General features: G+C 35.4%; 1 protein-coding gene across 4 annotated transcripts in view; it reads right to left on the bottom strand.

Moving 5' to 3' along the window:
• CCDC91 (coiled-coil domain containing 91) overlaps positions 1 to 24,560 on the bottom strand; it is a 153,804-nt gene that overhangs the window by 101,862 nt on the left and 27,382 nt on the right. For 3 of the 4 annotated variants that reach the window (XM_075051689.1, XM_075051691.1, XM_075051690.1), the window contains exons 2-6: positions 23,994 to 24,060; positions 23,805 to 23,883; positions 12,316 to 12,473; positions 8,875 to 9,063; positions 6,814 to 6,918 (exon numbers count right to left, since the gene is read on the bottom strand). In XM_075051689.1, coding sequence (XP_074907790.1) covers positions 6,814 to 6,918; positions 8,875 to 9,063; positions 12,316 to 12,473; positions 23,805 to 23,883; positions 23,994 to 24,023 — 561 coding nt within the window. In that variant the 5' untranslated portion in view covers positions 24,024 to 24,060. The remainder of the gene's footprint in view (positions 1 to 6,813; positions 6,919 to 8,874; positions 9,064 to 12,315; positions 12,474 to 23,804; positions 23,884 to 23,993; positions 24,061 to 24,560) is intronic. The other variant, XM_075051692.1, reaches the window with a different exon arrangement.

Consider the following 24,560-nt stretch of genomic DNA (forward strand, 5'->3'; position numbering starts at 1 on the left):
AGATTTATGAAGATTATGTGAATTAGTTAATCAATTCCCATTTAAAATCCCAGGTAGATTATATTAAAATTGCCTACATTATTTCTAGTGTTCATGTGTGGCAAAACAGAAATAGTCATTAAACCAGTCCAACACAGCTAGTGTGCAAGCATAGAAGCAGTTAGGTTTAACCTACTTCAATAGTTCAGAAACAGAAAAGACAGCAAAGCGGTATGGTATTTTTGCTGTTTACATGATCCAGATATGTCAGTCATCCCTAAACCTCCAGAGCCAGCCAAGAAGAGAAAATCTGTTTCACAACCTATGGCTGAGTCTATACTTTCAACCCTCCTTCCCCCATCTGAACTGAAGTTAAGGTGAAAATATTTAAAATCTAATTGAAACTGTAGCACAAAATAGGCTACAGTATAGCTTTTTTTGCTATAAGCATTCTTATACACTATCACATTTCAGTAAAGGAAAACAATAACTTTCTCTTAAATTCATATAGAGATATTGGGGGGCAGGGGGGAATATCTCAGAAAAGCATAAATAATTTCTTCCTTTCAATTACCATTTGTTCACAGATTTGTTGTAATAAACACATCAAGGTATACTTAGCTTGCAAAAAGAAGTAAACCTGTCAGACCCTGCTTCACCAGTTTCTCTGGAATGGAGATAACCTTTGCTGTCAAAATGATACAAAATTAATTTCAAAGGTGAACTGCAATTTAAAGAAAAAGCATGATTACTCAGGCTATACTTTTATTTTAGGTTCAGTATAATGGCAACAGACAAATTCTTGGATGTTATCTGCCATCACTATCATTTCACACACACACACACCCCCCTCAAGAGCTAACTTCCCGAACAGAAAAATTAGTCTATCAAAGCAGGGTAAAGATATATGTGTTTGCATGGGGGTACACTATATTTACTACAGTATTAACCACACAGGGAATACTTCCTCCAGAGAAAGTTACATCTTCCAATTCAGGATACAAAATTTATTCATCATATGGCCAACCAGCATTAGGAAACACAATCATTTCACCCTGTCACTTCAACTGCAAGTGCTTCTAAGAGCTTGTTTTGCTAGACAACCAACTGCAAGATTGCTTCTTGAAGTTACTTTAGGAAATGAACATTCATACAAGACCAGGATTGCTTACGTACATTAGGGTCTTCCAGAACAGGGAGCTTAACCTTTGGGATCATCTGTGTTCATTCCAAATACACAAACTTTGACACCTTCCTATTGTCAACATGAACAGGCCTATTATTCAAGGTAGATGTGCATTTCATATTTCTCTCACATGTCCTCAGGTTTCAGCCACTGAGAATCCTCACAATATGGACAGCTGATGGATCACATATTGTAGGTCTAGCACTAGCTAGAAATGGACACCATTCCTGTATCAACAGCAAAACAGAGGCTGGGGAAGTTAGAGACCCCAGTTCATTCTCTCAAATGCTATGAAGCACCCATATTAGGGGCAAAATTATACTCCCCAGTTTTCAACACTGGATAAGAGAGGAAGGGGTGAAGGCAGACAGATGGCACAGAAGGGCTGAGTTTATCCATTAGGTAAGCAAGACCAGGAACAAGTGGGGAAATAGAAGAAGGAATACAAACAGAGGAGGAGGAAGGGCAAAAATCCAATGATGCAGGAAACTGGGAAAGAAGAGGTGCCTTAGGAAAGGCACAAACCAGAAGAGTTACTCCTAACTCACAGTCGTCCATGCCCCATAAACACCAGCTATTCTATGTCCAGATCAGCACCACATGGCATCACCATTATAAGACAAGGATCCCTTAGAAGAAGTACTAGCCCTTGGACAAGATCACACTGGGAGTAGTGAGGAATGCTAATATCTACCATTAACTTCCCACTCCTCAATCTCTATTAGTACCTTCTGTTCACTTTTAACTGCTGTCCTCCTTCCCTTCTTGAAACATCACTGAACTTTCAATCCTCGAAACCACAGCTCTCCAAAGGTGCTTTACCCTTCTCAGCAACCAACATCCCTGCTTACTTTTGGAACATCTTCTGTCATCATTGCAAAACTGAATTTTGCCATTACCAAGACAAAATTAGTTACCTTGTTTCTTTTCTTGGCATTACATTTTTGCAATTACAACTCTCCTCCAAGAGAAATTCTTTTCATTCTAGGGCATTCAGCATGTAACCACTAGAGCCAGTATTTACTTATTCAGCCATTTATTTTATTGAGATTACTATGACATTGTTTGAATCTAAAATCAAAGATCTTAAGATACATTATGAAATACTATGAAGCTTAATTCAATTCTGAAAACAAGAAACTACATGAAGGGGGCGAGGAGCAACAGCTAGGACACATCACTTTAAATACTAAAAGAAAGACGGGAAAAAAAATCAAAAGGATCCAAACGCATAAAATCAGGCATCATCACATTCAGCCACGTTATTTAGCATTCCTATTTCAACACTGTATGAATACAAGCAAATTTTTACATGTATTAGGTGCAATTTTTGAGATTCATATTATGTTCAGTCCTAAATTTTAAGTACATCAAAATCACTGTTTGTACAATTCTACTTAAAGGCAAAATTGTATGATGAATCTAGCATTAACAAAGTTTTAATTCTTATATGCCTTACAAAGTATATTGAAGTTTTGAAGCATCATCTCCAAAAAAAAAAAAAAAGGAGACAGACAACCAAGTATGCATTCTGTTTTATATGAAAGTGTGTGATATATAGGTCTAATATATAAAAAACCCCAAATTAATAGTTAATATTAATCAGAATAAAAATAAACTCATCCCTCAGAATTAGGAGGGAAGGAATTAGCCCAAAGTCTCAAGTTTACCTTTTCCTGTCTTTACTTAACTGCACTTAAAGTGTTTTCCTCATAATTTGAAGCTTTATAATTGAAATGTGACATCTGATGTACTGAAATGAAAAAATTCCACAAACATCAACAGTTACGGAATAAATAAATGAAACAACATCTAATAGCAGCAATGATTGTACTTAGCTTACCATGCCACTTAATCCCAGCTAGGTGTTACTGCATGACCTAGTGAAGTTTCTTTAGATCATTACATACTGATCTGTCAATGTTTTCTTCAGTATAAACTTCCTGTCTTACCTTTCTAAAAGATCATTTAAGCAGGGAGTCTAGCTGACCTGCTTTTTTACACACAAAAATATCACTCAAAATGAAATCAAAGTACTAACCTAATTCATTTTTAATAATGACTTTTTGCAACAACAGGAATATTGCTAAATAAAATAAGCACATTAAAGTCACTTTTTCAATAAAAATTTAAAAAACATTCCATAAAAACAGGCAGAACAGAAACAAAGGATTCCAAAAGAAAACACTTTTGGTGCTTTCAAAACAACTATAGATTTGTTAAGTTAGAAGAATAGATGTCAGTTGCCAAAAGAAAAAAGAGACTATTTCAGAAAGAAGGATCACACCACATTAACTATATTGTTCTTCAAAAAAACAGCCTACTTAACTTCCAGAAAGGGTTGATGATGGGAAAAAATGCATATAACCGCAACTAGAATTTTCCAGCAGCAGCGCAGTATTACTTCAAATGCAACCATGTGGAAAATCAAAGAAATAGCAGAGGAAAAGTATGATCCAATTCTTAGTGAATCATCAAAACCAGTTGTCTGTAGATAGACCAAACATCCGAAGTCTTATCAGCTAAACTATCTGTGCGAAGACTTAAGTTCCTACCCAGAGCACTAGAACCCAGGCACTATTTTCCCTTCTCAAATTAAATGTTCCCTCTCTGATTTGCAAATAAGAGAACATCAACTCCTAAATAGGAGTATTCATTTTGCTATTGATAGTTTTTCACTATATTACAAATTGGGGTTTGGTAGTTTCAAAATGCAGCATTTATTCGTTTGTACAACATATTGCAATGGGGCCGCAGCAAAATTTTAGATTTATAGGATTAAAATAACCACTAAATCTACATTATAGTCGAAAACATGTATTACCTACTAGCACTAAATGTCTTAAAAATACGCAGCACTTCACATTTAGAGAAAAGCTGAGGTATTAAAAGTTCAAATGAATGTGATCAAAAAAAGGGAAAAAATAAGACTGACATACCAACAAAAAAAAAAGAAAAATCAAGACATACATTTGCACCTGTTTCCTTCCTGTCTAAATAAGCAAGGAATTATAAGGCTAACATTGCATTTATGCTACTTTATGGTTGATACACTGCACACAAGTCAAGAAAACTAAAATTACACTTCCCACAGCAATTTTAACTCAGCTACATTTTGTATGCAAAGAAGTTAGAATTACAGTATGTTATTCTGCCTCTTAAATACTACAAAGACAGAAGTGGGAATGTGGGAATCATAACGCTAATTTTACCAGCTTGTATGAATTCAAGATCTCAGAGAGACAATTGCATTAAATATCCAAACAATTCTATAATACTAGTTAATAGCAATTTGTTTATTCTATTTATGAACCCACTGCAGCCCCTTTACTGTCTCTCATTGTAATAACATATGGAAACAACATTAAGAATGTGAAAATACTACATGCTCTGTTCAATCTTGATTTTCTAAAGCTAATTTTAGTTAGACAAAACACAGAACTTTTTACTTTTCTCTTTTACACAAGGATAAATGTGGCAACACTCCATTGTCATCCATTGGTTAGACTTGGAATTCTGCCCTCCTGATTAGGAACAGTGATTATCGCTCCCCTTCAGTTCTTCTATTTTCAGTACTACCAAATTAAGTATAAGGCTTTTTTCACACCTACCATGAAGAAAGTTTGTGACTAGTCCAGAACACAATTCACTTCATCAGCATGCTAACCCAGCTCAGAGAAAACATCTGTAACATGCTTTATGTTCCTACCTTGTCTTTCAAAATATATTTTTTATATCAAAAAACCTGAAAGCATATTTTATTGAAGCAATTTTGTGACAACAAAACTGTGGTAACATAACTGTTACCCGTAACTGAGGCAGAAATCAATAGGAAGAGATGAAAAAAAAATTACTGGCTTAGTTGACAAAGATTAATGAAATCTTCTCTCAGGACTAAGCACAATAGCTTCACAAAAAAAGAAGAGAGTCTAATCTAAATATCACCTTGTTAAAGATCTGACTAACTGACTGGCTCTATTACCTCCAAACTAGCTTTTGAGAATGTCACAAGTGCAGGAAGTCAGTTAATTAGTAAATATAAAGGTGCAGGAAACGATGCATGTTCATGTAAAAAATAGAACTATCTCATGAGGTATTTGTTTTACATATTATACTCAAATATTAACACAGAAATTTAATTTAAGAGGAATTAAGTCAATGCACACCTACAGCTTACGATGTCTGAATCAGTTCAGTTGGAAGTCTTATCCTGAGACTTCCCAAAGCTATGCCAGAGTCACCACTACAGTCTGCTTTCAAGTTTTTCAAGTTAGCAGCACTAATAACCAGCTGTTTCTACTGGAAAAAGAAATGCTAGTGAGACAGACATCTGTACTGTGTAGCTGCCAGATTTACTCAGTGTGTGGCCACAGGTGTTGACCCTAGTGTTGTAGAAGCCAAAGGAGAAAGACAAAAGGAATTGGCATTAAAAGCTGTACTAACAGAAGGCATCCAATATTCAAGTTTCAGGAAAGTAATTTTAACCGTCAAATCTTAGAAGCATGACTCACTTTTCTTCTCTGATTTGATTCTGGCTATATCCAGAAGACAACAAGAGGAAGTAAAAGAGGTTTTCTACAAAGTATGACCCTTTCATTGCCGTTCTTGAAAACTGTAGTACCTGACTCAGAGGTATGATACAGACTGATACTTGCATACCTCAGTAACATTTCCACTACTTAAATACTTCTGCTTGAGGACCATCATGAAAGTATTAAAAAATAAAATCCACTAATTCTTCTGTCAAGAGTTTATGATGATCATTAACTTCAGCCAGTATGATACTCCATAAATCAGAAGGTTTTTAAGCAAAACTTATTTTTATAACATAGCTAAGCAAACATTTCTTTCATTGAGTAGGATGTTACACACACAAACAAGAAAAAAAAAGAAAAAAAAGAGTAGATGATTATATTACCATCAGTTCTAGGAAGTACTGCAGCTAGTATTTCAATAAATTATTACAGCAACCCTTAAGTACAAATAGGAAACAATGCTACATAAAAATAGGAAATAGTAGCTACATAAAAACCATCCACTGCAGCAAAAAATTAAATGAAGCTGAATTATCAACAAGAAACTTTTGAAATGTTGTAAGCCTATAATATTTAGTTTGTCCTGCTATAACACTGGAAGAAGACTGAAAATGTCAATGAAAAATTTTTCTTATATGTGAGACTTGTATTTAATGAACAGTGTTGATTTTCACAATGGAAGCAATTTTAATTCCATTGCTTAGCATCTAATTACACTTTACAGATTTTTATTACCCAACACAAACTATCCTATATTCGAGTCAGCTAATACTTTACAAATAATTGGCCATAGCTACTCTAGAACATGCTAAGTCATGCTGTTAAACACACATCTACTGTGCAAAGTGGGTTTTTTTAATCTGTTCTACGAAATAGATCATAATAAGGATAAATGATCCAAGTTACAACAATGGACTTATACAAGTGGGCTAGTAAAATTATATTCCCACTAATGTCAAAAGTAAGGCTCTGATCTGAAGACCTTAGAAATTCCTTAAATTCAAAAGTCTTTGGAGCAGGCCTGTAGACACTTAACAGAGTATTTCTCAGACATAAATATACTCTATACAAAACCCTCTGACAAAGATTAAGATACTACAAGAAAGAAATTACCTGGAGCATCTTGTAATGATCTTGTTGTGAAATTACTTTTTCTTTTTTTTCCTTCAAGAAATCCGTTTCTAGAATACTATGTTTTTCCAGTAAATATTCTAATTTCTATAAAGTTTACAAAATAAAAAACATTAAGTTACAAAAATTTGCAATTGTGAAAATACAGATTCAGTTGATCATTCCAACTAACTTCATTTCTGAAGACAATGACACTTGCTATCATAATATACACAGAGATAAAGGGTTGTGCAAGAAAACTCTGATTACAGTCCTTAGATTGAGACAATATTTTCAAGACATATAGGATATTTAAAATAAAAGGCATGTCCTGGAAAGCACGTCATATGAGCAGTGGCTAAGGTCACTGGGTTTGTCTAGTTTGGAGAAAAAGATGCTGAGGGGCGACCTCATGGCTCCCTACAGCTTCCTGAGGAGGGAAAGTGGAGAGGGAGGTGCTGAGCTCTTCTCCCGGGGATCCAGTGAGACGATGTGTGGGAATGGTTCAAAGCTGTGCCAGGGGAGGTTTAGACTGATCATTAGGAAACATTTCTTTACCGAGAGGGTGGTCAGACACTGGAATGGGCTTCCTGGAGAGGTGGTCGATGCCCCAAGCCTGCCAGTGTTTAAGAGGCATTTGGACAATGCCCTTAACAACATGCTTTAACTCTGGGTCAGCCCTGAAGTGATCAGGCAGTTGGACCAGATGATTGTTGTAGGTCCCTTCCAACTGGAACTATTCTATCCTATCCTAATTATTTCCATATTTCTAATAGCTTGTTCTGTCTTTCTGCATTTGAAAAACAGCATATTAAATGTACTTTTAGGAAATGGTTTCACTAAAAAGGCAGAAATCCTATTACATACAGCCCTAATGATCTTTACCTACATCTCCAAAATGAATAAAATTCTAAAATATTCTGTGATCTTGTAGAAGCCTGCCCAGCATGAACTAATAGAGAGGAAGGAGAATGACACTACTGACAATAAACTTCAAAATTATTTGCTATACAAAGAGGTATTTTTTTTTTCTGAATGCAGCTGTTGCTCCTACCAAATTCATTCCTACTACACATAAGCTGTTGGAACTCTTTCAGTTGCTCAAGAACAACTACTTCTGCAGCCACGCAGGAAGCCAGTATAGAAACAAATGACCTGTCAGATCACTGGACAGCTATTCAAACAAAGGCACAACTGAGAGGGTCATAAGGAGGACAGAAAGAGCAGGTCTGCTTAGTTCAGTCCTGCTTTTGGACAAAATAATAAAAACAGTTCTTACAATTCAAAGTCTTTGATTCAACTGTAGAGATAGAAACTGCAACACTTCAATTCAGAGCCTAGCTCTCAACCTGTCTCCTCTTACAGTCTGTTTTCATGCTCCCCTTCCAGCCCTCCTCTATACACTTAATTCTTAAGCAAAATCAATCCATACCAGACCTCCTTGTCTTTGGCTCTGGTTACTCATCCTCATTTTCATTTCCAACAAGCCATTTCATCCTTCCCTAGCACACCTTGATAGCTATCAAGGAACAGCATTAAGAATAGCAGAAATTAAACTTACTTTCCCATGCCTCAGTGACCTTTTGCTAACTCAGACACATAACTACAGGCACAGCCCTGCTTGGTACTCTGTCATATTCAGCTCAGAAGGAATATGAAGAAATTAGTTACGAGGATTCCCGGGGGTGGAAACAAAAAGTGTTACGTGTTACATTCATAAAGGTAGCCAAAGACATTTTCAACTTCAGTGACCACACATTCACTCCCAAAACATGAGGGAATCACTATACCTTCTAACCACATGGCTTCATGTTAAGAAAACCTGTCTTTCCACCTGACCCCCACCCCCAGGAAAAAAAAAAAAAAGTTTATGAAACTTTAGAAAAATTCAGCCTAAAATAGATACCAGACATGGGTGGGGGGGCGGGAAGTATGTTGGCTAAATTTGTTTCTCTGGAATTTGGCTAATTTCTACAAAAAATTGCACTGCAAATCTCTGCCAGCTCCAACTATATTTAAATCCTATATAAATGCCAAATATTTTCATTAAAAAACTATTCATACCTTTTTAATTTTTAATTTTTCTTCTTCAGCAGTGCCAAGCTTGATTTCTAGGTTTGCAAAAGCTTGTTGAAGGTAGCTCTTCGGTTCATTTGTTCTCTGTGTCTCAGCATCAGCCAAAGCAATGGTTGATGTAACTAAAGTCTTGTCTTCAATTACATTCAAAGAGGCAACTGGAATATCTGCTTGAATCTAATACATACGAGAAACAAAACGGTAAAGGAAATGGTAAAGGGAATTTAACATTCCAGTCAAGTCAAATTTCATTTCCAGATGACATTACAGAACTTAAGAACTGTAAATACTAAGGTTACTTTTTTGAAACCACACTTCTCTGAAATTGGCCATGCACACTCTCATATGTAGGATGTGCTGGCCAAAAAGAGAGCTCCAACAGTGGAACAGTAGCTAGTAATTCTAGATGCATTCACATCAATCCTTCCAATCTCCTCAACTGCTTTTCAAGAATACTTTAGGAGAAGGCTTTAAAGAGGAAGATGGCACAGATACCTCAGTTTCCAATGAGGTCAAAACACTGAAAAGAGGTGAAAAGAGACAGAAGTGAAACTGAATCATCTATCTCAAAGCATCAGGCATACAGGGAAATAAACTCTCCTTGGATTAGTCAATCCATGTTTCACCCAATGCAGACTGCAAACAGTAGCCATGGAAAGGGAATACAGATTTTTTTGTGCTAAAATAAATACCTCATCTTCAGGCCAGACCAACAGAATAAGAGTAATTGGGACATGTCTACAACAGTTAGTTAATGCTATTTCAGTGAACTGTAGAAGTACAAAAACTGAAACAAAGGCTTCTAGAATTCACAACCCAAACCAGCTGAAACACTAATAATAAGCCCTTATTTTCAGAAAAGCACAAAAATAAATTAGGTGAGGTTTAAAATATTTTGTGGTATAATTAACAAGAGCCAAAGCTTTTTTTTTCCTCTTAAAAAAAAAAAAAGCAAAAACTTGTTTATATCACAGCAAAGGAACTTCAAAGGAAAAAGCTGGTAAATTAACTTCAGCTGCCACTTTTCAACAACAATTTGAAGCCAAGAGTGCTTGAGATTTGGAGAGGGGTGGTAAAAGGAATATCTCAATGTGTTTGAGAGAGATTTGACTGATCTAATTTAGTCCACTCCCTTAACACCTTTTATTCCAAACAGACACTCAAATAATATCTTGACTTTTCAATAAATAAGTATATCTTAAAGGATTCAAAGAAAGAAACAAACAAAAATAGCTGAGATCTTGACCATACATGGATACATAACATCCAGCAGACAAAACAGCCAGAAAGAGTGCAATTTGTGCTCTGAATTCCCCTTCTGTAAGAAGCAAAGAGAAGCTAGATGTGCTAATTCTAATTCTGAGTACTACTCAAGATTAGACTCTGGCACTGCAAATATTTTGATGTTGGAACCTGAAACATTGAATTTTTTTTAACATGAAACCTCAGGAGGTTCTGGAGATATAATTATAGAAGAATACATTTATGCTAACATCCTCCTCTAACAGGTGTAAGAATATTTTATTACAGCTTTATGCCCATCATTTTCCTTTAGTTTTATTCAAAAGTGCAAAGTCTGATCTCCATTTCAAAATAATGCTAAAGGACTGCCTTTCAACTCCCTCTCTTCCTTTAGTAACACTTGATAATACTGTATTCTCTAGCTTGTGTTATTTCCTGCATTAAGAAGAGATTTTATGGAACCATGGGTCTGTCAGTAGCTGACCACAAGATGATAAAAACTGAAACATGGCCTACAACTAGAATTTGCATACGTAATTATTCACAAGTAACAAAGTGTATTTCTTATTTTTAGTAAGTTTACCTAACCAAATGACTTTTTAGTTTTAAAAAATACACCTAAGCCTTAGTATTCTGGAATATCCAAAGTGCTCTTTCCAGAGAACACACAAGCTGAAGTTGCTGGCCTAGCTCAAACAAGAAAAGATACAGGTTAATCACATTTCACTGATAGCCAAAATCAAAAAGCATAGGATCTGTTGTGGCTGAAGAAAAGCATATTTTGATCGCTCTGCCAGAATAGAAGTTTACTCATCAAAACATTGTCAGAGAGGCAGATGAAAAGCTTTCAACATAGAAAATGGCCCTGGCTGGCATCAGTCAAAAAAAAGAAAACAAACACTCCCCCCTCTCAAGAAAAAAAACCCACAACTTTCAGATTTCTAAGAAAATTTCTTTGGTATCATTTGCATTTGGGCACATCTCTTCTTTACTTTTTATATATAGGCTTTCCCCAGAACATTAGGCTAGCAACAAATACAAAACAGTAACTAATTCATTACTAAGACTGAACTATTGGAACTGTACTAGCCACAGCCTTTCTGGAAGTGTGAACACACAGATGACACTCAAAGGAAAACCAGTAAGAGTCAGTTTATTTGTACAAGTTGTTTAAATAGCTCTAGAGAAAAGCTTTTAAATGGTCAGATTATGGAAATCTGACTTAATTGTCAAATTCAACTTTCATCGTGAGTAGCCCTAGGACTTGATCAGACTACCTGAAGGATAAGAAACCAAGTACTGAAAACCAGAGGGTCGCAAACTAGCCCAAAATATTGATTGGTTCAGAGAAAGACAAGAGCACTTTCTAATTCAAGTATATACTTCTATGCATCCTGAAACAAGGAACTTTACAATCAATAAAATTGTTCAAATGGGTGTCACTACAATCAATGGCAATAAAAACTCACTTGGGAGGGTAAATCTAATTAATTCTCATCCACAGCAATCTAGAATTCTTGTGCTAATCTCCAGGCAGAAATTATTTTCCCTCCCTTGCTTACCTAGTCATTTAGTTAAAAACTAAACACTTTCATGCCCAACAAAAAGCTGAGATCAGTTCTCAGCAGTATTGTAGCCACAAGGAGAGATCAAGATCACAACTAGGAGAGTGTCAGATCACGAAAAAAAAAAAAAAAAAAATCAACTTTAATGGGGGGGAAAAATAAAGTAAAATAAAATATAAAACTAAAATTGATTTAATTATAATTAAGTAAAGATTAAATGTTAATTCTCTAATCCTGAAACCACTTGAGAAAACATACAAGTATGACATACATGTACAGCTGTAATCTTTACAGCTTTAACAGTAACAAATTTTTTTAAGAGAACCTTCCTGCTATTGTTTCCTACTTTCATGCCTAGCACTATCAGAATGCCTTTAACTTATTATAAGTCTTTAACGCACTTATATCTCTTGTACTCCACACCAAAGTAGTACGGTGTCTCCCAGTTATAGGATTTAAACACAATTTAAAAATAATTTTACTTCAAAGTCTGTATCACAGAAACCCAAGGACCTTTTGCTCCTAAAAGGCAATTCAATCTAAATTTGCACAGAAAAGATACAATGCTAAGACATTTAATACATCAAGTTCCCATACTGAAACACAAAAATTGTGGTTTTACCTGTTCTTCAGGAACAGCTGTGTTTATAACATTGTTGACTGTTTGAATAGCTGTTGCCACGTTATCACCTGATAAACCAAATGAGTCAGAAGGAACCAGGCAGGAAGAAAGCACAGGGTTCTCCAGAAGAACATCGGGAGATATATGGACTTCAGACACTAATGCAAGCAATAAAAACAGAAAAACACACACACAATATGAAGAAGCATTCAAAAATTAATTCTGTTTCTGAAATCTATACCTAGCAAAGCCCATCACACTAGCAACTAGTCATACTAATGGGAGGTTACATACCTCTTACAATAATTGCACTGAAGAACAATTCCATACAAGTTTCCAGTAATTTTGAGTACTATCAACTTAAGGACATTCAAAACTGTACAGTAACACTAAATTTAGACTTGTAACTTACACAGAGGTTTCACAAGACAACTGCATTAAAAGCAGCAGTTTTAACTTTTGTCTCTTTCCATTCACATAATGTTTCAGCTTCAGTATGATCTTTAATCAGTTTAAGTCAACTGTAAAACCATAGTTACATTTTCCTCAGTTTTATAAATTTTAAATGTAAAAAAATCCTCAGCAGCCTTAGAAGATATATACAAACAGCTTACCAAGACACATAATAAAAGCAGTTTTACATTTTATAAGATATCAGAAGATAAATAACTGTCTAGCTAATATAACTTAAGTGTAATTAATACTGGAATGAGAGCTCTTCCATAGCAATTTCCAGTTACACCATAAAAATCCTGAAGAGTGCATCATCATTATCAAACCAGCACAACAGAAATTTGAGCGCTTTTACAAAAGATTCAGAAATAAACAAAATAAAAGGATAGGAGACAAGAAAGCTTTGCATACATTTTTTTTAATTTAACAGCAAAGTCCTGCAAACTTTGATATGGTCAGCTAGGTATGCCTTTGCAGCAGACAAAAAAATATATCCACTCGCTGTAGAAAAAGCAGCTCACACTAACATTACAAATCTGGTAAAATGTAAAAGATGCTACTAGCCCAGAGCAAGGCTCAGCCTCTCAATATCACTGTTTAATACAGCATAAGTATGCATATACAGCTCTAACAAGTGTATACATAGGCCTAAAGGCATTCAAAATGACAAGCTAATCTTGAACCCAGGCGCTCCATGCCCCATCATCTTCTCCCAGTTCTGGGATTCAGGTTAACACAGATGAACATGCAAACTTCATCTAGCAAAAAGAAGAAAGACAGACCACGAGACAGAAAAATATCAGGATGCTAATTGCAGCAAGAGTAGATTTGGGGGGGGCGCAGGGGGGAACAACAGCCAAGCAGAAAATGGAAACTTGGATGAAAAGCCTAGAGGACAGTATTTCAGCAAACAGCACAGGAACCACTTCAGGTAACCAGGACAAAACAGAGGACTGGGACACAACTGCATCTTTAACAGTAAACTCTTCTCCGGAATTGGAAACAGGATTTTTTAGGCTTCCTTTATGTACCGTATCTGTGAAAGCCCCCTCCCCTTCCAAATACCTGCTTACAAAGGCAGCTTCCTATAACTGTTACCTATTTGGTTAATTCAAATGACAGTAAGATAACAGAGAAGATGACCTTTTTGCTTCTAAAAAAACCTCAGTAAAGTCTCTGTTTTATGCTATCACTTAATATCCTGAATTTCAGTTTTAAATCAATTTCCAACAGATGGAAAACCAACTAAAATAACGTACCAGGCAATTCTGACTGAGCAGACAAGCTGTTTCTCTTACTAAACCTGTCAACTCACAAGGAAAAACCTAGCATAACACTAATCCTTGTGGCATTAGTGATCATCCTTTGGTGATGATCACCATAGTATAGGCATGGTTCACATATAAATAATTAATCACAAAAGTAAAAACAGAAACTGAATCTGGATACAGATGAGGAATGGAGACTCATAGAGATTAAAACTTAAAGTATTCACAGATTTTGGGGTATCCAATACTAGACATAAGACTTCATATTTCAGATAATACAGTTTTATGTGGAACCTTCTACAATCAAATCAAGCTTCCAGTGATTCCAGTTATAGTAATGAATGCTTAGCATTTTGAGGGGGAAGTAAAAACAGAAACAAAACCCCCACCCCTTAATTTGTCAAAATAAAGCCTAGGAAATGAGGAGCAATAACTGGTGACCACCTCTAAACACTGTGGTTTAAAATTATTCAACGAAATACATGACCTTGCAGAAGACAAGAAAAGGTGGCAACTCTCCAAGGTATCATTCAAGCATCTTTTTTACAAAACCTTCTTTTCACTTTCAGCAATGTTAAAGATTCATAAAGTAGACATTCCTGGAATTATATGTGCTATGTCTGTAATTCCAGCTCTCTCCATTCATTCCACTTGTGTATATACCAGTAAAATTGCATTAGCATTGTAGTTCAGCTCAGAACTTGCTTATGAAGACAACCCCTCAATCATTCTTCTTTGCCATGCTTTAGTTATCATAATGGAACAGTTTCAGAATCCCTGAAACAAAAAATTGCCTCTGATAAAAATACCTGACTAGACTCCAACAGCTAATGAGGTTCAAGTCCACAGGACCAGGCTAATGCTAGTCTGAAATAAAACTCCTAAAGCACATCCAGTATGGATATTGGCTTTTCAGCATCACTTTACAGATCCTTGCCTCTTCAACTGCTGTACCACCTGCTATGATACCCAGCCATTCTGATAATAATGACAAAATATTCTTCCACAGTATTCTGCCCTGATGCAATATATGTCCTCTTAACTTCTTCAGTAAACAAGGCAGGAGTCTGATAGTTCTGGTGAATTTCCAAAACTGTTATTGTTCATTGATCAAAGCTACAGTACTATAAAAAAAATTAATCATGTATTCAGGTACAGGTGTATCAAAACTCATATGCCCAAGAAGGCTGAAATAAGATGCAGATATAAGTTATTGCCAAAACTGTACTTAAAAAAATAATCTGATAATTTCTCAACCCTTGACTTGCCAATATTAACAATATTCTGTCATAGGTTTATATGCAAGAACTGACAAAAACATGCAGTTTGTTAATAGAAACAGAGATCAGTAACAACCCGCAATCTTGCTCACACAAGAAAAATTATCTATCTTTATCCCAGTAATGAAGCTGAAATAATTATTAAAATCACTGGGGGATCAGAAATTCTGGAAGGAAAAAAAAACAAAAAACAAAAAAAAAAAACCAAAAAACACCACACAAGTGGATGAACATGAACTGTTAAATCAACATTCCATACAAGTTGTATACTTCATACCAAGCTTCAGAGTGAAGACATTACATATGAAATATACCACTGAAAAAATAAACGTGAGTAACATTTACTAATTGGATGTTATTTATACCCAGCAATTAAGAGATGATATGTCAGCAGGGGTCTGAGCAAAAGACCATAGAATAATTCTTTGACATACTTTTGTAGAACATTGCAAACTATTTGCAGCACAGTTCCCCTACATGTGGGTTTCAGCTGTTAAAAATAAAAAAAAAACAAGAAACAAAAACTAAATTTCCATCCTCAACTACCCATGTCTTTGATGATACAATTCAATGACCCTTTAAATTATACTGTATACACTGTAAACTGTATCACTGAACACTTTCAGTTTAAAGTAACATTCAGATAGAAAGTTTAAGATCAGTGTCCAAATTTCAGTGACCTGCTTAAGTCCCAGCCCCATATATGGTTGCTTAAGCATGACTGTAAGAGACAGGAAACTATCCTACAAGGCAGGAATTTCTGTCAGCTGTAATGTCAGAGCTAGAACACAGGGATCTACAGCCTGCATAATGCTGAATAAGTAGCTTAAGGAAAAATAAACTGAAAATTACTGTATTTACAAACATCAACCAATTTACTTTTGCCAATACACAGCAAACTAGCACACAACAGAATATGTCAAATGCATTCTAAAACATGTAAATAACAAACACCTAATAAAATTAACCTATCATTATCAGTGAAAACCAAATTACTTTATGAAACAAAACCAGAATCTGTTAAAAAAAAAAAACACTCCTGCGAAACAAAAAGCAACAACTAATAGATTTAATTCAAAATAGACAAAGTATTTCCTGTATTTACATTGCTTTTAGCTCAATGTAAATGGATAACTATTAGAAAGCGTTACATTGCTTAAAGAATAAGTGGAGGGATACATTAATAGACATCAATTGACACCCAATATGCCCATAATAAATGTTGTAAGAGTCTCGGATAGCATGCATAGCATTCTGCGAAGCTGTAGGAGTTTTAGTAGTTTCCTTAGCAAATTTCCCAATTTTTCCACTTCTAAAACCAACACTTTTAATCACTGTATTTACAGATCATTGATTCACCAGAATGAGATGCAGTTCCACATCTGTTGGGGAAGTAGAATTAGGATCAACAGGTAAATGTCTACATAATGCTGAAGTTGATAGCAATTTCTCTGTTGACTTCAATGAGCGTGAATATCCTCAACAGAGGAAAAACACTCTAATGTACTTTCAAGATGATTTCTCATAGTTCACAGCAGAAAGCTCTTCCCCACACTTTATTCTTCCAAAGCCAAACTATTCTAGAAAATAAGTAACTACATATAGTATTCCAACATCTTAAATCTTTAGGTCATATGGAAATACTGATTTTATTTCCTAACTTCTTATTTAAGTAAAACTTACATACAACTACCAAAAATTTACAATACTGCATCCATTTAGTTGAACGTCAGAAACAAATCTTTCAGTATTCAATGACTGCACAACATAAGAAAAGTGAGAACTCATTCCCACCAGTTTTGCCTTGTTTTTTAAAAGAAATTGCTTTCCAGAAAACTGCCAAAATATTCAGTCAATATGACTGTCTTTTAAAGCAGTTTGGTAACTGTAAGGAAGAGAGAAAGGAGGTGGTATGTAATCTAATAAACATGCAACAAGGCAATCTTTTAACCATATGTAAAATTCTAGATAGTCAAATATGAAAAGTTGTATGACTCAAGTTCAAAGCAGCTGAACTCCAGGTAATGGAAATGTTAGCAAACGAAAAACAAGACCATCCCAGAGTAAATAAGGCTGTATACCATTATCAACAAAGACCTTTGAACCCTGTCCTATCATGACAGGGAATGAAACCAGTTCCCTCCAATCTTCTTAGGGATATTTTAGTTTCCTACTATTATTTCCCACTCCTCCCAAGTCAAGACATTAGTATTCTGCAGAAACCCAAAATCTATTATGAAAAGAAAGAACTGAAAACAACCATTTCAACCCAACAGCTGAAAACAGCACCTTTCAAGCCATGAAGATGTCAGCATACATGTCTTCACACTAGTACAGATCACCCCATCTCATATTGTATAGGTTTCAAAATATCTACTCTTTCAACGCTGCAAACAAGACCATCAGAAATACTGAATTCTTAGTTGAAACATGAAAAATAGGCTTTGCATACACCCAGTCCATCTGCATTGTCAATGAAAGAATATTAGAACAAGGAGAAAAATCTTCTCTAGTAGTTTGGAGGATGTTCTGTTATTCGAGCACACATTGAGAATTCTCACTGTCAGACCAAAAATAAAACTTGGCCAAATTAATCCAAAGGATAAATCAAGAGCTTCAAAATTACAGCTATAGCTCCAGATCTTCTTACAGAAAGTAAGCATATTGACATGACATAAAGCATAGAAAAGATTCCCAAAAGGACTTAATAAACAAACAGATAGAGCTCCTCTGACACACCTTTGCTCAAGGAAGTACAGAAATAATGTTTCAGTCAAAAATTAGTAAGTAAAATAGACTTGTATCAATACAGACTGGAGACCACATATAAAAACTAACAATTTTTCTAATGTATGTGGCCAAAGGATAAAAGAAAATTAAAGTGTTACCCTGTAAGAAGCCAAACCAATGAAACTTGGGAATGCAATTTGGCTCCACTTCAAGACATGTACAGTTACATGGCTACATGAGCATTACAGTCAGCAGAGACTTAGTCAATACAACTGATGGACACAAAGAAGCTACTCAAGCTCACCCTAAAAGCTGAATTCAGCTTTTGGGCATCTGAACATCTCTCCAGTTCACGGACTGAATTGATTAATTTCCACTAAACAAATGGAAGTCACCTAGGTCATGTAAAACAGTGAAATTAAGATGTTCAGTGCTGGCTTCCATACAGGTGTGTTCTTGTTCCCTAGTTCTTTTAGTTCTGTCATCTCCCATGGTCCTACATGGTAGCTTATAGGCTACAGCTCTTCTAAATCTCCAAATATGTTTCAACACCAGAGAGCTTCTATAGAATCTACAGTGACTGGATTCAACCTTCCTTTTCTTTGGTGAAGCATGCAGTCAAGCTCTATCATTACTCAGTTCCTGATTAAAAAGAGAAGTGTAATTAATTGAGACTATAAACGATTTCACTAAAACTGAGCAACATATTCAAAATCTGTAATGGGAGAACAGGGACTGAAAGCAATAGCATAAGCCTCATTTCCTCATGAAATGAATATTTAAAAAAATTTCTCCACCTTATCCACAGTTAACACTACCATGAATCTGGTTTCACCTAACACTTGCAAAGAAAATCATTCTGAATCCACACAGCTTGAATCAGAAACACCTGCTCAGACTGCACTTCCAACCCATTCCCAGATGGGAATTCTGTCTTAATTTCACTGAAAAAGCATCCCTCATCCTGTTCTGTTTTAGTCTGGGGTTTGGGTTTTTTGGGGTGGGTTTTTTTTCCTTTTTTGTTTTGTTTTGGTTTTTTTTTTAAACAACTTCTGTTTTACTTAGAACAATCCACAACAGATAGATTCATGAGGCTCCATCTCAGCCAAAACTATCCTTCTTTGGTGAACATCTACTTGGTTTTTCCACCTGCTCCATTACATGAGCTCTTTCAGACATCCAGAGAAGAATTCCTGCCAAAATGAAACACTGACACAGCATGTAGAGATCCAGATCCTGTTCCTACTATTTACTATAAGCAACAGACATATTATTCATAACCTTAGAAATGCAGAGATAACACCAGAATCTGTTGACATGCAAGCACAGTGCTAAATTTTAAGATCCTCCTTACAGGCATAAAGGTACACAACGTGACACCTACGGAAGTGCAAGAAAATTGACAGTTTGTATGTCTCTTCTTCAGGAAAAAAAAACAAACTAAAACAAATAAAAACAGTAGACACTCAATATTCCAGTACACACTTACTAAATTACAAACTGACATTGCTCTTAAAACCTCATTTTTAAGTTGCATAACAATGTGTTTCTACTACTAAGCATCTGAAGAAGAAACAAAGCAAAACTGACTTACAAATAATTCTTTCTTTCATTGCCGTATCTTGCTTATCACTCACAAGGACCATCCTAGAGTCTAAAATACTTGAGTTACTTTCTTAAATAAAAAAGTGTATCAAGTTACCCCCCACTAACATCTCTGAAGTCAGTAACATCACATTCACAGCTAGATTTGGCCACTGCATTAAAAAAATAGCTCAGTTTAAATATTAATATTAATGTTCAATAAATTAAATTATTTGAGCGCGGAGAGTTTTCGAGAAGGGAAGACACAGAACACTCAATATGAGATCCTGCAAGCGTCTTCAAACTTTATTTCTACCAGGGTTCTTTTATATGATTTCTATAACATATGCCTACTAGTCATTCTCTTATTGGTTATATGCTAAAAAGTTACATATACATATTTTATAGACTTGCAGTTACAGACTACTTATTTTTATATTTCTTCAACCACAACTTCTCTTTAAAAAGTCCCTCCTTTCACTGTGTCCTCGAATGTCATTGGTCGCCGTTGACGTATTCCATCTAAAACTGTCCTGTCTCAGCACAAACTCCAGAAAGTCCCGTCTTGTCTCAGCACAAATCTCCTTATCTCAGCACATATCTCAGCACATATCTCCTTATCTTAGCACACATCTTCTTGTCTCAGCACAATGACTCCATAGACTCGTGACCCTGCTCCATCAACCATTCCTCCACATGTGAGAACAGCATAACTGTTACATTTTTTTTCCTCAGAAATATTAGGTTATGAATCCAAAGAGCAAAACCCCCTGAAAAGTGTCTTAAAATGACCAAGAATATATCATGAGTTTTCTGGCCAGCCATAATTATTAACACAGCCAGCCTCTTTGAACCTTTCCTGGGAACTAGGCAGACTAGTGATAAGGCACTAGAATATTCCATAGTTCATTTCAGAGTTCTTAAAAACTTATATTTTTGTTTTCAGTTCTGAACTGTATTTAAGTTTGAGGCTTAAACGTAAGACTTAGTACTCCACTACTGTTCCTAGAGACACCTCATCTTTCCAAAGAACAACTTTTTATTACCAAATAGTTTTGTTTGGTTTTAAATAGATTTTCCTATTTTTCAACTTTACAAATATATTTACTGATTCCAAGCTAAGAAAACACTGATGTTTAAGTAGTTCCCTCACATCTCTCCAAAGTCCAGGCATTGGGCATACAGTACTAATTCTTTTTAGTACTTCCTCATCTTAAGACTGGAAAGAAAAAAGGAAATCCATCACATACATAATGACACTAAGAAGGACTACTTGTCTCTGCCTCAGTTAAACAATCAGAAGGAATAGACCCAAGACAACAGGTGGATCTTTGGACTTTCCTAACAGTAGTAGCAAAGACATCTAAGTAACAGGACTGCACAAATGCACATTATTATTCTTTTACTGCTTGCTCATTCCTTCATATTCATAATGCATACTTTCTCACAGAGCTAAGGTCTTTGGACCAGCCCTACTCTCCATTTCCTTGTTTATATAGCACTTGGTATAATGTGTTCTAATTAAAACTTGCAACCATGAGAGATAAAAAATAAATTTATTCTTGCTTTTACCATTTAGAATAAAACCAGTGTTTTCATATTAGGTGACACTGATAGAAAAGCCTAACAGAAAGAGGTGCATGCTCTCTGGTAACTGTCATGGTGAAGGGGAAAGACTGGTGTAATATTTCCGCTGTACAAATTCTTATTTCTCTCCCTTCCTGAACCAGCAATCACAATTAAGAAACATTTTCTGATTTGAAGTACTACTTAGAAAAAGACTACTTGCACATACCAATAAACATTTTATCATACTGTATGTCTATTGAAAAAGTGAAATCAATGTTCAAAAAGATAGAAAGAAGCCCAAGTTAAATTTCAAGGGCAAAATTGCTCCCTGTAATCAATGCTAGGGCCTTAGAAATAATTTCTGATTCCTTTCTGCACACTGAGAAATACTGCAACAGGTTTCAGTGTTTTGTTTTATAACTTTTTATATCTTACAAACATCAGATATGCAGGAAATTGATGAGTAACATACTCGTCCTTAAAGTTCAGCAAATCTAGGGTGTATATAATGGTATCACACTCCAAATTTATCAAAATCATCTCAATGGTACCACAATACATTTGAATTTCTGACATTTTTCAGCCAACCTTACCAAAGGACAGATTTCTAGGGTAAGACAAGAACAACTTATGGGGCAGAAAAATCAAGTATTTATGCTACTAAAAACATTAACTTACAAGTCGATGCTTAACAAGCATTTTGATTGATCCTATTAAAAATCTTGCCTCTTGCAATAAGTTTATTTCTTCACAGTAATATTTGCATGAAAAAGTCACATAAAGATTTTACAGCAATAAAATATTCTGAATGAAAGAGGTTTTCTTTTAGTTTTGAAATACTTAAAATACCTTGGTATAACCTACGTTAAGACTTCTGTGTCACAAATCATACCAAAAACTTGTGTTACTTATAAATCATTTAAATTCTACACACCATACTAGATTTAAATTAGACTTCATGAGATAAATGCTGCACAGCTATAATGGATTTAATTTAATTAAACACATTCAAACATGCTAATGAATTTAAGCAGTATTTTTGAGTCACAGTCAAAATGACAAGATGAATAATAAAGTTATTTGGGAAAACACAGTTTCCTTATTATTTGTTTTCCTTTATTTCAATGACAAATTGCCCTGGTTTGGCTGGGACAGAGTTAATTTTCCTCCTAATCGCTGGTACAGTGCTGTGTTTTGGATTTAGGATGAGAATAATGTTGATAACGCACTGACGTTTTAGCTGTTGCTGAGCAGTGCTTACACTAATTCAAGGACTTTTCAGCTTCTCATACTGCCCTGCTATCGAGGAGGCTGGGGGTGCACAAGAAGTTGGGAGGGGACACAGCTGGGACAGCTGAGCCCAACTGACCCAAGAGATGTTCCAGACCATATGACGTCATGCTGAACAATAAACGGGGGAGTTGGCCAGGGGGTGGAGGCCCACTGCTTGGGGACTGGCTGAGCATCAGGCAGCAGGTGGTGAGTAATTCCATTGCACGTCACTTGTTTTGTATACTCCTTTATCATTATTATTATTTTCCCTTCCTTTTCTGTCCTGTTAAACTGTCTTTTTCTCAACCCATGAGTTTTACCTTTTTTTCTGATTCTCTCCCCCATCGCCCCAGGGGCAAGTGAGCAAACGGCTGTGTGGCATTTAGCAGCCTGCAGGGTTAAACCACAACAACTAATTATTCTACAATGGATGAAAGCCAGTAGTGACAGAAATAAAAACATCTGAAGAACACGATTTATGGAGAGCTCATGAGAGAAACCCCTGTCTCATTTTTAAAACTATAATTTGCATAATTTATTCAGCATAATAGTATAACAACAGGCAGAAAACTTTAGTTCCTGAACAAAGAATAAAATGTGGCATTTTTTTTCTTAATGCTGCTAAAGTGATGTTTCTTTTTGTGAAAGCAGTGAAATCTAGACTAAATTCCCCACAACAAAATCAATTGCCAATCAGTAACACCTCCTTAATCTTTTAGTTCTACTGATATTGTACATTTATCCACTATCAATGAGCTTTTTTAAAATTTCTTAATATCCAGACAGGCACCAGGCATTTGTACAAATTAATAGAAGTAGCTCCACAATGTTTCAGCTTCTGCTTGAGATAAAGGATGTGTAATATATTTTCTAACTTTAAAAACTGCTTAAGTAATAAAAGATCATTTCCCCCTCTCCCCCAAAGCAACTAAAAGACTTTATTGCAGTCAAAGAAATCTAATGGAGGAAGCAACATGTTCAAGTCCTATTTTTAAGTTTACTTCTTGTGTGTTTTCCCATCATTTGAAACAGACATTCCATACTCAAAAATAAGAACATCCTTTGAGCGAAGAAGCTCTGTTTCTTCTTCCCATGAGATGCCAATCAGCCTTTTAACTGGATAAACTGTACTTCACTTTCATTCCACAAGAAAGTTTAACTTCGAGAAGTGCAGCTTCCCAAAATAATTACTCAGGAACATTCTGATGCTAGGTTTTCACTGCTGCCTATTCTTTTACTGTGTATATACACCCTTCTGGGTACTAATATTTACAGTGAATACAGAAGGACAGCAATGCATTATTAAGAATTTTTATAATGATTTTATCAATACCTGTAGGAAATGCTGCCCAGGCAATAGCAGGGGATGTAGTCTGCTTTTCACCATTTCCAAACTCATAACTCTCTGCTGCCTAGAAACATGAAGAAAATTATTGTTACATATTTTATAAAATACTATAAATTTCTACATAAATAGTTGAAAATAGTTAAATTTCAAAATTAAGTCATCCAAATAACATACCTCAAATCCTCCAAAGTCATCATCATCCATCTTTCAACTGGTACTAGAGTATAGCAGAAATCCTGATCTAAAAACAAAAACAAAACCACAAAATTATTATATCCCATTTACACATAAAATAGCAATAAAAACTTTGTAAAACCAATGGTATGGTGTTAGTTTTAAAGGACGGACTCGGGTAGAACAAGTCACTGTGGTCAAACCCTAGAAGTCCAGCAGTATGAAGTAATACAATGCTCTACACTGCAGGAAAATGGGTATATTTCATTGGCCAGTCTCATAAGAGAAATATGCTGATTTTATGATCAGCTAGGAGTCAAAAGACAAAATGACTCATGTACTTGTACTTCAGTTACATGACAGATGAGTAGACACTTTCACTTGGATACAACTGCTACCTAGCTCATCTATGTACTCTTCATAACCTCATCATGTTCTCATTTAGAAATGAGTATTCAGTCTTTCATCCAAGTACCCATCTCCATAGGTTACCTGAAGTCTTCCTAATTTACAGGTTCTACAAAAGATCAAGTGACCTAAATAGGAACTTTTTCACATAGAGGATGT

Source organism: Buteo buteo, chromosome 19 (assembly GCF_964188355.1).
Source record: "Buteo buteo chromosome 19, bButBut1.hap1.1, whole genome shotgun sequence".
NCBI lineage: Eukaryota > Metazoa > Chordata > Aves > Accipitriformes > Accipitridae > Buteo > Buteo buteo.